The 17,626-nt window shown below is 49.7% G+C and overlaps 1 protein-coding gene across 2 annotated transcripts in view; it reads left to right on the plus strand.

Annotated features, from left to right (window-relative positions):
- PCSK6 (proprotein convertase subtilisin/kexin type 6) overlaps positions 1-17,626 on the plus strand; it is a 127,305-nt gene that overhangs the window by 33,524 nt on the left and 76,155 nt on the right. For both annotated transcript variants that reach the window (XM_074318149.2, XM_074318150.2), the window contains exons 2-6: positions 22-126; positions 9,564-9,674; positions 10,114-10,257; positions 11,927-12,003; positions 13,985-14,073. In XM_074318149.2, coding sequence (XP_074174250.2) covers positions 22-126; positions 9,564-9,674; positions 10,114-10,257; positions 11,927-12,003; positions 13,985-14,073 — 526 coding nt within the window. The remainder of the gene's footprint in view (positions 1-21; positions 127-9,563; positions 9,675-10,113; positions 10,258-11,926; positions 12,004-13,984; positions 14,074-17,626) is intronic.

Consider the following 17,626-nt stretch of genomic DNA (forward strand, 5'->3'; position numbering starts at 1 on the left):
CTCCTGCTTCTTGTTTTGCAGATTGGAAACCTGGAAAATTACTACCATTTTTATCACAGCAAGACCTTTAAAAGATCCACCTTGAGTAGCCGAGGTCCTCACAGCTTCCTCAGAATGGACCCCCAGGTACAGGGGACTTTCCTGGGCAGGGGACTTTTCTGGAGGGTTATTTCCTTTTAGTTTGTGTCTGTACTTCTGAAAATGGCTAAGTCTGGATTTGAATGTGATTCTATAATAGATAGTTGTTCATTTTCCATATCCGCTTGGAATAAAACGAGACAGATGTGTAACTGTATATCAGAACATCAGAATGTCCCAAATATTTCTGTCCCTTGTCAAACTTGGGAATTTAAATTCTTGACTTACATTTGAAACAGCAAAGGAATATCGATCTACTGATATTTTAAATGTTTAAAAATCAACAAAATATACAATAATAACAGGAGATAAGTATATAAATCTTACCCGCAAAGGCAAAAAAGAATAGGTAATTCAAGTGAGTATTTTAATAATGGATTAGACATTGGGCGTATGGGTGTTTTGTGGTTGTCGTAGCGTATATCTTAATGGTTACCATGAATTTAAAAGCTTGGGCAATAAACAACTTTTTTTCCTTAAAAAATTCATAGGATCTTTGAGATGAAAACAAATCTAATTTGAAAAGAGGCTAACATTTTAAGTTTTAGTTTCATTCCTATTTATTGGATGGTTGATTGAACTTCCTTTCTGTATAGATTTGCAATTCATATTTGACAAATATCCATCATTAGACACGTGGGGAGAATAAAATGTTGAGATGACCCAGGGAGCCTTCGTCCATTACCAGGTGACGTTGGAACCCCTGGCACAGCAGGGCTGTTGGAATGAGTGGGGGCGCTGACAAGAGATGCAGCGTGCACTAGAAAACTACGTGCTACATCGCAGGGTGATGAGTGCTATGCCAGAAAATGACGTTCCCGTACGAAGCAGTAGAACCCCAAAAAGAGCAGTGGCCGTTAGTCGATCGTGGTTTTAGACCATGGAACAGCCTTCGCTCAGAGCCGTGTGCTGAGTGTGGGCTGCCAGGCTGGCACGTGACACTCTCTCAGCTCTTCCCAGACAGCACATATAATAACGTTTCCATGGAGAGATGGGTTCCTGGTGTCGTCCCAAGCCACCTCACTGACGTTCATGGCTCCTTTTGCATTGCCTGAGCTGGGCGGGGGGTGCGGAGAGAGGGAGACAGTTTGTCCCTGGGCACTGCTCTTGAAACCCTGTCCCCACAGCGTCACTTGGTGGGGTTCTGATTTCCACACGTGACGAGGTGGTTCCCATGGAACATTCATGTAGCTGGGCTCCAGCAAGGCGGACACATCTATATATATTTCTGAATTCCTTTTGTGATGGCGGGTGAGTGGGTGGGTGTGGGGGAGGGTAGACAGAAGGACAGAGACCTGGAACCGTCACGCTGATTCCTTTTTTCCTTCATAGCGGGGAAAGGAATTTCATGTTACTGAGGCACGACTCTGCACTCGGGCACGTTAGCACACATCACCTCCTCTGGTCACACGGGCTAAGACTATACCTGCATGTCCACGTCGTGAAACCCCAAGGAAGGTCTCTCAAAGGGGGCGAAATAGGTTTTTCCTCTTGGAAGCAAAGCCAGCTTGGAGTTGCTCCTTCTGGCCGAACGGGGCTGCTGGAGAAGCACGGGCAGACCCGGGGCCTGCATCGGTGTCACTGAGAGAAAGGAGTACACAGAGTTACACCAAAGAGGGAGCCTCCATCTGCCAACATAGGCATGTGATGAGAAAGGGACAGTGGCTTTCTTGGTCCCCTTTCCCGGGGGGGGGGGGGGAGACTTCTGACAATTAAGCTATTTCAGTTGTTAGAACCAAGGCAGAGGCGAAATAGAAGGCTTAACTTGTCTTTTGTAGACATACTCTTTTTTTTCAGTGACTACGTTTTAAAACTTGTAAAGATGTTCAACTCCACTGCTTTACCGTTCCTTCCAAACACAGAAATTGTGCACCTACAGGTGCCCTGGGGGAGGCAGAGATGCCTGCCGAGCAAGTCTCACCGTTGGAGGAGCCGGACACGGGAGCCTGGCCTGAGATGGCGCAAAGGGCAAGAAGCGTTCTGGGGGGGCCACGGTGGGGGGCCCCAGGCCGCCGCCTCAGCAGCATCTGGCCTCCTGGGCGTACTCATTTCAGGCGCTTTTAAAATCCCATATTCAGTTTGAATCTGTGGGCACAATCTCGCCAGTCCTCGAAGGAAGGAAAGGGAAGGATAGAGTTCCTAGGCCAGGGCTGGGGCAGTTAGGTTTTCTCCAGTAAAAATCTCTCTTCTGCAGGGCTTCTTAATCAGCTCCAGGCCGGCCAGTATCCAAGCAGCCTGCCAATAAAGGGGAAAGAGGGGAAAGGTAAATACCCTGGCATTCCTGCCCTGCCCAGGACTTCCCCGCTGTTGGCCGTTGGCCGCTGGTGTCTCCCAGTTCTAATTACATTTTTTGCCCCAGGGAGAGCATTAGTGACTGCTCAAATCACTGTCGCAACCAAAATACCTCTGCTTAAATCAGCCTGGTTTTAATGCAGACCAAATCAATTAGCTGTCAGTCTAACTAATATTTACCCTGCCTCGTCATGCCGATTAAACGTTCGGCAAAATTAGCTCTTTTACAGAAGTATTTACTATGATCGTTTCTTGCATCAGGACATTTTCCTACATTAGCAAAGCCTTTCTGTGACACCTAAGCATTTGGAGAGCTGTGTAATTAATATGATTAAGAAAAGGAAAAGATGATTTAATATTATTGAGAGACTTGGGAATGCTAAGCCAGCCGCCCATGTGTTTGAATGACCACACTGGAAATGAATGTTACAGGGCTTCGGATAAAGTTCATTCGAATGCAGATGGTATTTTATTTTAATTAGCTCCAGTCCCCATTGTATAAAAGTGCTTTGATGAGTGATGGAATTTACAATCCAGCCCTACCTCCCATAAAAGCTAATCGAGTGTCATTTGTTAAAACCAAACCAAACAGAAGTGGGAGGGAAGAGTTAAGACTTCTGCAGTCGCACACACATTTATGAAGCATCTTTTCACAGCGATCCCGTACCAGAAATCGTGCAGTGGTTTTCCTTACATGCTTAAGTACCTTTGATTTTTTTTTCTTTTTTCTTTTTTTTTTTTTTTTTTACCATCTTTGAAAAGGACCATTTTGCCCAAAGTGCTTTGTTGATCGGCCCTCTCCTTGGGAAAACAGCCTGGCTGTTCTCAGCTATTCTCAGCGTGTAGTATCAGTCACTGGGTTTTTACAAGGGCTGTCATTTAAGCAAACTGAAAGCATTTGTTTTTAACTTGTTCTTTTGCCAAAAGTCTGGAGAAGGGTGGATGTTACAGAAGTGTCGGCCAATAGCTGTAAGGGCTCACAAATTTTTTTTAAATTACTTGTTCTGACTCGGTTCCAAGCTGGGTTATAGTTCGACGTTGCGGTCTGCGCCTTCCAACCCTTACATTTTAGGGTGATGACTCCGGTTCAGCCCCTCCCTTCAATCCTCAGCCAGACTGATGATGGAAATGAAAGGATAAAGATGTTATTAGACAGGCCCTCCGTGGTTCCTTCAGGGCAGCGGGAGCCTCCCGTTTGAGGCTTCCTTTCAGTGCTTTAAACCTCAGAAACTGGAAAGTGATTTCCAAGACCAGCGCCGGCACTCTGCTGTCTGGGATGGGACTTTGCCCCCGGAGTTTCATCCCAGCTCAGATTTCTTTCCAGCAGTGAGGCCGCGTTTCAGCAGACCTCCCTATTAACCACAGATGGAATTTTATCTGACAGCTTTGTGTGCTAGAGCCATGTGAAGTACAAACAAACAAAAAGTTCCTGGCGAGTGCCGGCACACAGACAGTACGTGACCCGTGATTGTGAGGTTGATGAACTGTGTGAGAGGCTGGGGGCAGGGCAGGGCTGCCGCCCAGCCGGCCGGCCACACGTTTTTGCCTCCGTAGGAACTGGTCAACAGTTTGAATTTCAGAATCGTCTTTAAAAGGCAGGGCTCCATTATTTCACGGGCACCCTCGACCTCTCCCCTTAGATGCCTCATCTCAAAGTCAGCATGTCCCAGAGCCCACTCACCAGCTCTGGCCCACCTCTGCCTCCAAGAGAAGTGCCGTCTTCATTCTGCGACACGACACGAGCAGCAGCCGCCCTCACCCCACACTTGTCCCATGTCCTGGGCATGTGCCACTCCGCCCAGCCTATGTCCTGTATCCCCACCTGCCCGAGGCCAATTTCTGTCCCCTCTCACCTGGGCCACTGCACTGCCTGCCTCACCGGCCAGCTGTGGGCATCCTTCCCACACTCAGAGGGATCCTAGGAAGTACACGTGTGACAGTGCCACTGCCTGTCGTGATGTCCTGCCCACCTCCCACTTCGTCCTTGCTCTGGCCTCCTTGTGGCCCTTGGCCCCCAGCCACACTGGCTTTAAAATCCTCCTCAGGTGAGGTTCACTCTGTCTCCCTGCACAGCTGTTGCACAGCCTGCCTTCCCCACTGTCTCTCCCTCACCCTCTCCTGTCAGCTCGTTGTCCCCACCACCGAGAAGCTGGCTCAGAGGCCTCCAGCTTGACTTACTCTTCCAGCGGCTGTATGTTTAGGTTCTCGATGTGTGAGATTACTTGCACCTGTCCTCCCCACTGCACAGCAGGAGCGGAAGGGACAGGCCTGCGTACAGCTCACTGCTCATGTCCCAGCACGACGCGTGCAAGTAGAAGTGGCATGGGCAGAGAGCGTCCCGCAGGGGCTCTGCGTCCAGCCCCCATCCAAGCCGAGCACGACCTCGGGACGTGTGCCCCCAGAGGGCTGAGTGGCCACACAGACCTTTTAAAATCTCTACCCTGGCCATGATGTAAACCTGTGTTAGTCTCCTGGGCTGTGGTGACAATTGACCACAAACTGGGTGGCTTGAAACAACAGAGATTTATTATCTGACCGTTCTGCAGTCCATGAGTCTGAAATCAAGGTGTCGGCAGGACCCTGGTCCCTGGGAAGACACTAAGGGAGACCACTTCTTGTTTCTTACAGCTTCTGGTGGTTCGAGACGTTCCTTGGCGATTGGCTGTGTCACTCCCATCTCTGCCTCCGTCTCCACACCATCTTTTCTTCTCTGTGTCTCAAATCTCCCTCTGCTTTTCTTTTATAAGGACACTGTCGTTGGATTTAAGCTACATGCAGATAATCTAGCATGATCTCATCTCGAGATCCTTAGTTACATCTGCAAAGACCCATTTTCCAGATAAGGTCACACTCACAGGTTCTGGGTGGACATACCTTTGGGAGGCTGCCCGTCAATCCACTGCAAGCTCCAAGGGGAGGGAAGGTGAATGAGCAGGAACCTTCTGTGTTTCCCCTTCCTCCAGCCCCGTGATCTGAAGGCTTTGAAAGTGGTAAGTTCTCTTTACAAGAAGGTTGAGGATCCTTCCAGAAGAGTGCGACCCTTACCTTACGTACTTAGCTATAAAACGTACGAGGTGTGATCAAAACACATGGTGAATGTTTAAATTAAAAAAAGATTATTACAGTAAAGGACACATTGCTATTAACCCCCCTCAAACCAGTCCCCCGTGCTTTGCACACTCTTATACCATCTGTCTTGCCACTTTCTGAAGCAGTTCTGGAAGTCCTCTTTTGTGAGTGTCTTTAGCTGCGCTGTCGTGGCTGCCTCAATGTCTGAATCATTTTGACTTTGGAGAAGAGCCAGAAGTCACACGGTGACAGATCCCGTGAATGATGTGGATGAGGACACACCATATATTTTTTTAATGTTCTTTTTTTTTTTTTATTTCAGGTGGACAAAACAATGTAATAGTTAGACATTTACACCCGTCACAAAGTGATAACACTCCTCCCCCGATCTACTACCCCTCTGACATCGTATGTAGCTGTTACAGTCCCATTGACTCTATTCCCTATGCTGTGCTCCACATCCTGTGACCATATATATTAAATTATAGTTGACATTCATTATTATTCAGTTTCAGGTTCAGGTGTAGACTGCGTAAGGTTTTTATTTGACAGAAATTGCCATATACCAGAAGCGATGGGTGACACAGAGCGTTGTCATGATGGAGGATGATTTACAGCACACTTTAAAACACACCTTCTCTCAACCATAGCTCATACCCAACTGACTGCATGGAACAAGCTGAAACTTGTCACACACTGTTACTAAGGTTCGAAGCACCACTTCCCGTATTGAAGGTCCCTGCCTTTCCGTTGGATGGCAACTTGGCAGCAGCATTCACCGTATTTTGTGATCATACCTCATATTTTATTTTGCCCCGGGCTCACTCATTTGCAGGCTTACCTGGGTTTAGGACTTATTTTCCAGGTTAATACCTGTGGCCTTGAAAGGTGGATAAATGCGCACCACCACCTCTTCCCATCCACTTTTCACCAAGAGAAAGTCTGAACCTGTCCTGGAGAAGTTCTGCGGGTGGGTACACCATGATTGAGGCCTCGATGTAAAGTGAGCAGTCCAGGTAAACTGCTAGAGAAATATGACTTGCCATTTGTACTAGCCCGCCCAGGAAAGGAGAATATGTTACATCTTACAAAGAATCTTAAGTTGCCTTTTCTAACAAGAACAATCCCATGTACAGGGGTAATGTTCCTGGTTAAGCTTCCCTCCAGCCCTGACTCCCACCATCACTACTAACTCATCTTTTCACCATTTGTTTCCACGTTCGGGAGGAGAACCCCGTAAGTGACGCATCTTTAGATATCCTAAGTCACCTATTCCTTGGTCATAAATAGCATCGCCGTGATGCTATGAATGGACACCCCCGGACACGCCCATGTGAGGGTACCTCTCTAGCAAGGACATGTACAGATCCCAGTTGATGGGGGACTTAAAGTTCCAGTCACTTGGTTTTGGGCCATGGGCACCTCTGACCTTCCCAGAAGGGCCAGGTGGCTCGTGGGTTCCATCCTAGGACATCTGAAGCAGCGTCCTGCAGTGAGCTGGAGGGGCAGGAGAGGGTGCCTCGGCCCTGGCGTGTCCACGCTCCCAGAACTGAATGCTGGACACACAGTAGGCTGAGTGCAACTCTGTTGCATGAGCACGTACATACGTGACCACAGGAAGAGAAATCAGGGCAGACAGACCTGGCAGATGGCCATGTGTGGGAATCCAGGATTCCTGGTACTTTCCCGGGGTTAGGTGAGAAGGAAGGCAGTGACAGGAGCCTGGAGAGAGGAAACAGGAAGCACACCCAGACCAAGTGACCACTGGCTGAATCGGACTTGGTGACGGTGAGGTCACCTGTGGCTCTATCTCCATAGGGTCTGGGCCCAGAAAGCCCCAGGCCTGGCAAATGATTTGTTATATTCAGCCCCACTGGCCTGACAGTACCTTGGTGACCGTCAAAGATTTAATGACCTGTCACAGGAGAGGAATGCCCCTGAGACCATGGAGGGACAGCCCCAAACTGTGCTGCAGACCCTGTGCCCTCAGAGCCCCCCTCAGAACTGTGTGTTAACGTTGAGTTTCCAACCCAGACTCTGCAACAATGGGGGCCACGATTCCACACTCTGTCACCTCGTTTGGGGTTATTTGTGACTTGTGGCAGCATGCTTTCCCACGTCACCCACATGGGCTTGGAAGAGGAGACTTCACCTCCTTCTCTGTGACTAGAAGTGTGGCCTGGTGGGGACAGCCAGCGGTTACAGGCTCCGGATATTAGTAAGCTGGGTAGTGAGTCAGCCGGGCAAGACGGATGGAAACATCACAGGGAGCCTGGGGCCGTCGGGCCATCAGTGACACGCACCATCTATGTTACAATGAGATGTGTAACAGATTAGGAAATATTGTCTTAGGAATTTTATACCAACAATACTGCCTCGTTCAGACAGTAATATATAGGCCTGGTGGAGACAGTGGTCATTGGAGGGTGTTATGAGCAAAAATATCTCATTGAACCGTTTTGTTTTCCGCGGAAGTGGCTGTCAGTGGCTATTATAAATTATCTAGGACGTGGGGCTGAGGCTTGTTGTAGGGCCAAAGTTGTTTCTGAGCTCTTTGTGGCATTTCTAAGGAACACAGGCTACTGGTGTTTTGCAGCCAGACCGCACTGGTGGAGGGGGCGAGGGGAGGGGAGGCCATGATACTTCCTTCTAAGCATTTTGCCTTGCGGATGACCAAGAGTGTCGTAGGTCAGTCCCACCCTACATGTGGCTAATTCTCCTCTCCTCCTCAGGACGGCGTGGAGAAGGAGAGACTGAGAGATCTGGGGGGTTTCTGGCCCCTTCAGCCCTTGGCTGCCTTCATTTCCTTCTTGGGTCGCCTCAGGTGGCTCCTGCAGTGGCCACTATGTCCTTGGGGCTGGTCTGGGGTCCCCAGCTTTGGGCTGCCCTTCAGGTTACCCTTCTAGGGCCCCCGCACTTGAGCTCCCGTGCCCCTCCTTCTCCTCCTCCTCGCCCCACCTTCCCCACCCAATACTTCCCCAAAGCCTGCTTCACACGCTGGCTGCTTGGTGGGAGACCCCACTAGAGCACAGACTCTGAGAGGGGCCTGGACTTGCTCCTCCTGCCTCTGTCAGCCCCAACCCGGGCTGAGGCCCAGCTGGAGCGGTCCTGACCCGGTGGGACCACGGCAGCGGGACCCAGAACTGTTTCAGGTCAGGGCTTTTCCCCATGACTTTTAAAACATGAAAAGACTCTCCTACCTTGAATTCTCTTAGACACATGCACACAATGTGTGCCACACACTGGCGCGATGCTTAATATAGACCAGGCCACCCTCCAGTGCCCCAACGTGACAAGCCATGATAAGCCATCATACAGATGAGCACACTGAGGCCAGAGAGGGGGACGGACTCACTGAGGCACAGCTGTGGGTGTGGGACTGGGTTTTGGATCCAGGCAGCTGGGCTCTTGGATTCCTGCTCTTAAATATCATTTATTCTGCCTCTCAGACTTTCTTCCTTGGTTGTGAAGGCCAATCACGCCCATGGAAAGACACGTTTAAGACCCTGAAAATAATCTTTCGATTTTAAATTAGCAATAACGTCACCACCGAGGAATCGCTACTCTTCATGTATTGCTGTATCGCTTTCTAGATTTTTCTCTGTGCATGTTTTGGTACCATGTTTCCAGCAGCTGCTAAAAATTCCAACATTTGGATTATCAAAATGTACTTATTCATGTCCTCACTGTAAAATATCTTGCTTCCAACTTGCAACTAGCTTCTCTCCTCTCTTCACTCTTTCCGTTCCCATACATGTATGTTCTTTTAATTCAGGACAATGGTCACGGGACTATTTATTGGCAATGTCACAGTGTCTTTTTTTTCTTCCATTATTAGAATTTCAAAATCTATGACAGGGATAGTATTTCCTCCACCTACACAAACAAGTTCTTATTTCTCAACTGTGGTCACTTTGAAATGACAGCGTCTCCTGGGCACTTACCAGCCAAGACCTCTAAGATGACACAGATGCTCATGAAAAGGACCCTGTAGTGCCGACAGACAGGCCACATGATATCAGGTCAGTTTTAAACTAAAGCATAATTGCGTTTCTCCCTGGTAGGTGAAATGGCTCCAACAGCAAGCAGTGAAACGCAGGGTGAAGAGACAGCCGCGAAGTGACCCCCAGGCCCTTTATTTCAACGACCCCATTTGGTCCAACATGTGGTACATGGTGAGTGGGATGCAGGCCTCTCTCTTCCCCCAGCATTTGCAGTGCCCTGTGTCTGGGATGGGTTCGCTTCCCCCAACAAAGCTAAATTATCACAATAACCCAAACCGACACACTTCGCCTTGAGTGTAAAACCACTGATTTCACTCTGGGCGGCACAAGCTTTCTTGTGAATTTCTTTTGAAATTATATGGAAGTCCCGGGGTGGGGATGAGGGGGGTGCTTTAGGCACAGAAGCAATTTAATGCAGGCTGTAGGAACAACTAAATGGTTGACGAGCCCCCGGAGAGAGGCCCCTAAGGAGAGGTGACATCCTGGGAACACGACAGATTGGCAGGTGCACAAAAGGCACCTGGAGCAGGGCTGTTATTCTTCCCGGAAATGGGGTTGCTTGGAATGTCCCTTCCGGTCAAGAGTGTCCGTGTGTCTTCTGTGCATACAGCACTGCAGTGACAAAAACAGTCGCTGCCGGTCGGAAATGAACGTCCAGGCAGCATGGAAGAGGGGCTACACGGGGAAGAACGTGGTGGTCACCATCCTCGACGACGGCATAGAGAGGAACCACCCCGACCTGGCCCCAAATTACGTAAGTCAAGCCGTGGCTCTGCCGTGCAGAGGTCTGCAACCTGCTAAGCGTTAGGCAAGTGCCGTTGACCCTTGAACTACCCGTAGGTTCAAACCGAGCGGGTCCACTTATACATGAACTTTTTTCGATAAATACTGTAAATGTATTTTCTCTTCCTTATGATTTCCTTCGTGACATCTTTTCTCTAGCTGACTTTGTTGTAAGAATACAGTACACAATACGTATAACACGACGTACATGTCAGTCAACTGTTTATGTGATGGGTAAGGCTTCTGGTCAACAGTAGGTTAGTAGTAATTCAATTTTGGTGGAGTCAAAATTTATGTACAGATTTTCAGCTGTGTGGGGGGCAGGGATCGGTACCCCTAATCCCCACATTGTTCAAGGGTCAACTGTACAAGTTGAAAAATCAATGGAGTGTCATTCCCCCTGTTAAATGAGGCAGGGTGGAAAACTGCTGGGAGAGTTGGTGAAACTAACCTTTTCCAGGGAGAAGGGATGTTGCCGAGGGATTTGTCCACGTGTTTGAGGAGTTGCACCTACTTCTAGGAATGTATCCTAACAATCTTAGAAACACATGCACAGAGACGGTCATCAGACCAACATAACCATATGAAAAATTATGGGGTTAAAACACCGGCATTGAACGCAGTCGAACTGGGTTCCTGTCCAGGCTCTATGACCTGTTAGCCCTGAAACCTTGGGCAAGTGGCCAACATCTCTGTGCCTCAGTGTCACCGTCTGTAAAATGGGGTTAATAGGACTACTCACTTATGGGGTTATTGTGGGGATTAAATGGGTTCTTAGATGTAAAAAGGAGAATCTGGCATGTAGTGAACATGAGAAGTGCTTTCTGTGGTCGAAGGAACCTGGCTGCCTAACAAGGGTTAATTCGATCATATCATGGACAACTATGCAACCCTTAAAATTGACAGTTTTGTAATCTGTGTCACCAACACCAGAGAGCTTGTATGATCTGTTTTAAATGGAAGATATAAAATTACAGCAATATGCTGATTACAAGTATGGAAACACAAAAACATACATATTCAAAATATAAGATAAAGGAAATTCTGACACCTGCCTGCAACTTGGAGGAACCTCGAAGACATTGTTCTAAGTGACACCAGCGTGTGACAAATGGACAAATCCTGTCTGATTCCACTTATCCACTGAGACAATCACATTCTAGGAGCCGCCATGCTCCTAGAACAATCACATTCATAAAGACAGAAGAGGAAGGGTGGGTGCCAGGGGCTGGTGGAGGGCACAGTGGGGAGTTAGTATTTAATGGGTGCGGAGTCTCAGTTTTGCGAGATGACAGGAGACCTGTAGGAAGCTGTGGGCGATGGGTGCACAATATGTATGTATGTCCCAAAGGTCATTGACCTGTAACTTAAAAGCGGTTTGGATGGTAAATTGTGTGTGTATTCTATTAGGTTGATGGAAAAGTAATTGCAGCTTAAAAGGTTACAAATAATTGCAAACACCGCAATTACTTTTGCACCAACCAAATACCACAGTGAAAACATCTATGGCACAAGAGTTACCCTGACAGAGTACCACGTGCATGTTTTCCTCTGTTTTTCCAAGAGTTGTCAAAATAATTTAGAACAGGGCTGTTACATGCCGTGCCATGCTCTTCACTCACCAAGATTTCATGTCTTAGGATTCCTATGCAAGTTATGACGTCAACGGAAACGATTACGACCCGTCTCCACGATACGACGCCAGCAATGAAAACAAGTATGTCACTCGGTCCCCTCTTTCCTCACTTGCCTTCCCCTGTCCCTGCCGAGGCACCATTGAGCTGGCCCCCAGAAGGGACACTAGGAAAGTGACAGGTTGTAGATGCCTCTCGCTGCCTGACTTACCCAGGTGCCAGAAGCCAGCCCTCAGGCTCCGGGCCGCCACCATGCACTTAGCCTCTTAGGAATGTCACCTCTAAAAATGGCTGGCTGGAAATGGATGTTTGACCAACAGTTGTTCCTGTTTCCAGCTTTGTCAAAATATTTGAAGAGGAATTATTAAATCGGATAGTCCCCTTGACCAGTGTGTTGTGATAGCAGGTTGCTACTTGAACGCGTGAGTCATGTGCCCGAGCTTTTTTTGACTCTGTGACCTGATGAGGGAGGCGGAAGGGCATGCGTGATGTTGGAGAACTCGGGTTCAAACCGCAGCTCTGCCATTCCTGGCTGTGTGGCTTGTGCGCATTGGGTCACCTTCCTGAGTTCCTGTGAAGAGGGTACTCCTGACAGCCCAGGGTTAGTGGGGGAGGGGGTGGGGTGACATGACACGTGAAGAGCACGCTATGGGCGCCCAGTCAACAAGGGTTGTCATCATCCCATTGCAGATGAAGGGGTGGGGTCAGGAGCCATTAGGTGACTTGTGTGTTGTAAATGACAGCCCTGCCCTTGGAGTCCAGTTTCTCACACCTGGTCCTGGGAGCTCATTCGCTCTGTCCTGCTTGTCCTTTCTCTGTCGGCATGCCCCACGCCCTGACCTCTTGCCATGCTTCCAGAAACATTTACAGGAAAAGAACAAAAGCCCTTTCTTTCTTCTCAACATGACGCTGGCCATGGTATATCCTCCCACCATCACATTTCAGTTCTCAGTTAACTTGCTTCTGAGGTTCCAATCCTGGGGTTCACATGGCACTGGGGGAGGGAGGCCCAGCTGGCTGCTGCGGTCGCCAGCACAGACTTCAGAACCCGGGGGCCACTGTCCCTGCCTCACATCCCAAGGTGCCCTTCCTGCTCAGCAGTGAGCGTGCCTGAGCTGCGCGGCCCTCCCTTCCCGGTCACATGTCCACGGGGCAAGGAGGAATGATCCAGATAGCACACAGTGACCCTTGAAGGGCGGGGTTAGTCCTGGGTGACGACCTGAGCTCCATGAGTCAGTGAACAGCCCTGGCCGTGGGGCTGCACGAAGCCCAGAGAAGGATGGGTGAGTCCCTTCCCCGGGGCTAATGCACTGGCCCGGGGCTAGTTTTAAAGGCAGTTTTAAATTTACCTCAAGGATTCTAAGCCCCTGTGGACGCCTCTGAAAGACGTGCTGCTGAAACTTGCCCATGTTTTGGCCGGATGCCGCACGCTGGACACTGGGGTCTTTACTGAGGAACGCTATTCCTTTTTCGGGCAATTTCTTCATAGTCCCTCCACTGCTATTGGGGGTTCAGCTTCAAGCATTTTTCTTCAGCTCCTGCTTAAGTGGCGTGGAAATGGGGGGAGGGCTGTTCCAGGTGAGCAGTGTGGTGGTAGGTGCAGAGGGAAAGATCTGTGTACTCGTTCTCCCTTTCTCCTGTCCCATCAGCCACGCAGCTGTTTACAATGCACCTGTGTGTGCCGAGCAATGGGGTGTCAGCCTCAGGAATGCAGAGGCCAGGCATTGGGTCCTGGGGAGAGGAGCCCACACTCCCATGTGCAGTGTGGGCAGAGGCGACCCCCACATAATTGCTTATTACGTTCAGGGTAGTGGGAAGGCCTCTCAGCTTCCAGGTGTGGCAGGGGCAGGACTGCCCAATGCTGTGCAAAGCCTGGCTTGATACACCCCATCCCCAGAGCAAGTTGGCAGAGGGCGGGTGTGACGAGCGGGGAGGCAGGAAACGGGGCTTCCGCGTCATTCTGGGCATTGGGACAACTGACTTTTCTCACCTGAGGACGAAGCAGCGCCCTGAGTCCACTCAAGGGCTCGGCTGAGTCCTAACCTCAGTTTCCCTTTGCTTCAGACACGGCACTCGTTGTGCAGGAGAAGTTGCCGCCTCCGCCAACAACTCCTACTGCATCGTGGGCATAGCGTACAACGCAAAAATAGGAGGTAAGGTCCGGGCGTGTGCAGCCGGGGAGCTACGGGGCTGGGGGAGGGGAGTCTCGAGCATCCCTTTCTGAGAGTGTCAGCTGCTTCACCTCCGTTGGCCTCTGCCCGCTGTGTTGGACCCCGGGGCTGAAGCCTCATGTCACCTGTGCCACCGCCAAGCAACCCAGACATGTTAACAGGGCCTGGAGGCAGAGGAATTTGCTCACTGTTTTGCCTAAAAAGCCATCCTGGGGCCCATCAGAAAGGCACCCTCTTTCTTTCTTATGGTCCTGCTAGTCTGGCCACTGAGTCACCAGTCAGCCAGACCACTCCTCCTAAAAGGCACATTGGCCCCCCTTGCTCACTGTCCTGCAGGGGCTCCTGGTCACGTCCCCAACAGGGACCAAGGCTTGTCCTCAGTTCCAACTCCTGCTCCAGCCTGTGAGCCTGCTTCTCCTGCCCCTGCCCCTCAGCTTTGGCTGGAGGACATTTGTCATAGCAGCCCCCAGACACGCCTGGGCTTGTTGCATTCCCATCGCCCCTGAAGCCTCTCCCACCTCTCCATTTGGTTCAGTCCCCATGACTATGGCCAGCTTGTTCCCCCTGTGCTCCATGAAGCGCTCCCCATGTCTAGCTGCCCCCCTCATCGTGTTCCGCAGGGGCCAGCTCTCCCAGGTCCCTGTGAGAACAGAGGCCTGCCTGACCCCAGCTGTCCCTGGCACTGTTGTTTAGCTTCTCCATTTGTGAGTCAAGCTTCCCTTGTTGGGGTGGCTGTAGAGCAAAGGGCCACACGCCTTCCCGTTCTCCACCCCAGCCTGGCAGTGTGACCGCACCACCTGGTGGTGTGACCGTACCATGGGGCGGTGTGACCGCACCACCTGGCGGTGTGACCGCACCACCAGGCGGTATGACCACTCCACCTGGCACACCACCAGCAAGTGCTCCGCGGTGACTGTTGGAAACCAGCCACTGCCCCTGTGTGGTCCTCGATGGTGCAGGTAGCTTTGGGCACTGCCAGCTCCCCTGGGACGCTGTCTTGGCGTGGCGGTGCTCACACTCACTCCCATGGCTGCACTGGGATGCCACCTGCCCAGGGCACTGCCACCTCTGCTGCTGTGCTACAGGCAGCACAAGGTGGGGGGCTGGGGCCGGGATTCCCTGAATCACTCTGTCCTTGGAGAACTTCTTAAGTTTTGAAAGGAAGGTCCCCAGCTTTGACTTAATCAGGATTCTCTGCCTGCCCTTCCCCTCGGAAGTCTCTGGAGTGGCCAGGATCTGTGATTCTGTGACAGCATTGGTTGCCAAGGGCGTGTCCTGCAGTACAAATCAGGAGACTGTTACCTGGCCTCGCTCCTTCATGGGTAGTTCTTTTACACTGAGATGTGTAGGTTCTTCCTGGAGTTTCTGATGAGGGAACATGCCCAAGAAGTCTCCCCAGGAGCTGTAAGACCAGGCTGACCTGTGTGCCCTCCATTCCCAACATCCACTGGCTGTGTGTCCTTGGACAACTGAAGTAGCCTCTCTGAACCTCGGTTCCTTCCGATACAGCTGCCTCCCCAGGTCTGTTGTGACAATGAAGTCAGATGCCGTGTGTGAGAGCATTGGCTCAGGGCTAAGCCTGCAGGGAGCCTCTGAGCCACTCTGTCCCTTCCACTGAAACTCTCAGAGGCAAAGCAAAAATGATCTGTGCTGCTTTGAGTGAGGAATGGACCCCACCTTTGGGGTTGTCTGAGCCTTGCTCCCCAAAGTCCCTGGACTGGCAGCATTGACGTCATCTGGGAGCTGTTAGGAATATAGAATCCTAGCACCCAGCCCAGATCCACTGAGCCACGATTGCATTATAACAGGCTCCCCAGAGGGTGTTTGAGAAGAGATGGTGGAGAGGGCTCTGGGGTCAGGTAGGTTGGTAACCCCTGCACCGTGGACTTGATGAGGGGTCAGTGAAAGTGACATGACTGTGGTTTATTCTCGCCACTTGCACGAGATGTGCAAAACCGTCTACCCAAGTTTCCCGAGTTCTGCAGAGAGCATCTCTCCTGCCCAGGCCCGGGAGCAGGAATATTAATTAATGCATTTAATAAATGCATTTAATGTATTTGAGCACGATCTGCACATATAATGCTGTGCTAGCCACTGAGGGGCAGAACAGAGAGATATCAGACACAACTTGGGACCTCCAGGACCTCAGCCTGTCCTTGAACAGTTTCACCATGAAAGACAGTACAGGACCAAGTACTGAAGTGACCGGGGCAGACGGAGTGGCAGGGCAAGCAGGTAGTGAGGGCACAGCATGAGGGCACAGCCTGAGGGCAGACATGGGAGGAGGAAATGCAGAAAGTGCTGAAGAAAACAAGAGGGGCTGCAGCATGGAGCATGCCACGTAGGAATGGGGACCATGGGCTGCGACCACAGAGATGCGGGTGTGGGGTGAGGCCGGCATTGACTCAGGGAACGTGTGACAGCTTCACCCTCTCCATGCAGGCACGCCCCCCTTCTTCCTGCCCCTCCTTCCAAGGCCACCCCTGGACAGGGCAGCCTTCAGGCACCCCAACATAGCTTCCGTCTCTGAGTGTGCTGGCACACACCAGGGAATTGCTCTGCGATGCCTCTGCAGCTGAATCAGGCACTGTACCTTACCGTATATTAAGAGATTAAAATATCAGGAGATTAAACCGTATATCCTAATTAATCCAGTCTACCTGGAATTAATATTATACTGCTTCATGTGTAATACGTGCACCTAAAAAGGGTATTTGAATTCACACTCACTCTCATCCTTTGTGCTGTTGTGTCTATGTTTGACTTCATGTTACAAACCACAATGCATTTTTATTCTTGCTTTAAATAGTTGACTTTTAAAATACCTATGAAAAGAAATCTATTTCCCACTCCCAGGGCTCTTCCTTGCTTTCTAGCTTTGATTTCCATCTGCTTCCAATTTTTCTTCAGCCTGAGAATCTCTTTTAGTATTTCTTGAAGTGCAGCCATACTGGTGGGAAATTATCTCAGGTTTTATCAGGAAGAGTGTTTATTTTATCTTTATTTTGAGGTAAATTTTGCTGAGCATAGAATTCTAGTGTGACATGTTTCCTTTCAGCATTTTAAAGAGGTTGTTCCATTGTCTTCTATCACTCATTATTTCTGATGGTGAGTCAGGTGTCATCCTTATTGTGATTTGTTCCTCTGCCTGCTTTTATCATGCGTTTCTTTCTATCTGTCCTTTGGTGTCATTTTCTTCGTATTTATCCAGCTTGGGGTTTGCTGTGCTTCCTAGTGTATTGTTCTTTTTTGTTTAAATAAAATTTGGAAACATTTCTTCAAATATTTTTTTCAACTCTTTTTCGCTCCCCTCTCCTTGGGCACCAGTTATAGTTGTTAGAATGTTTGATCTATCTCAAAGTTTGTCAAGGCTGTGTTTATTTTTATTAAATCTTTTTTTCCTCCATGTGCTTCAAATGAAATGATTTCTATTGCACTGCCTTCAGCTTCCCTAATCCTTTATTTTATTGTATCCAATCTGTTCATCCCATCCAATGGATTTTTTTTTTTTTTTTTTACTTTTCAGATGTTGTGT

This window comes from Rhinolophus sinicus, chromosome 13 (genome assembly GCF_057876585.1).
Source record: "Rhinolophus sinicus isolate RSI-liver-muscle chromosome 13, RSI-T2T, whole genome shotgun sequence".
NCBI classification, from domain to species: Eukaryota; Metazoa; Chordata; class Mammalia; order Chiroptera; family Rhinolophidae; genus Rhinolophus; species Rhinolophus sinicus.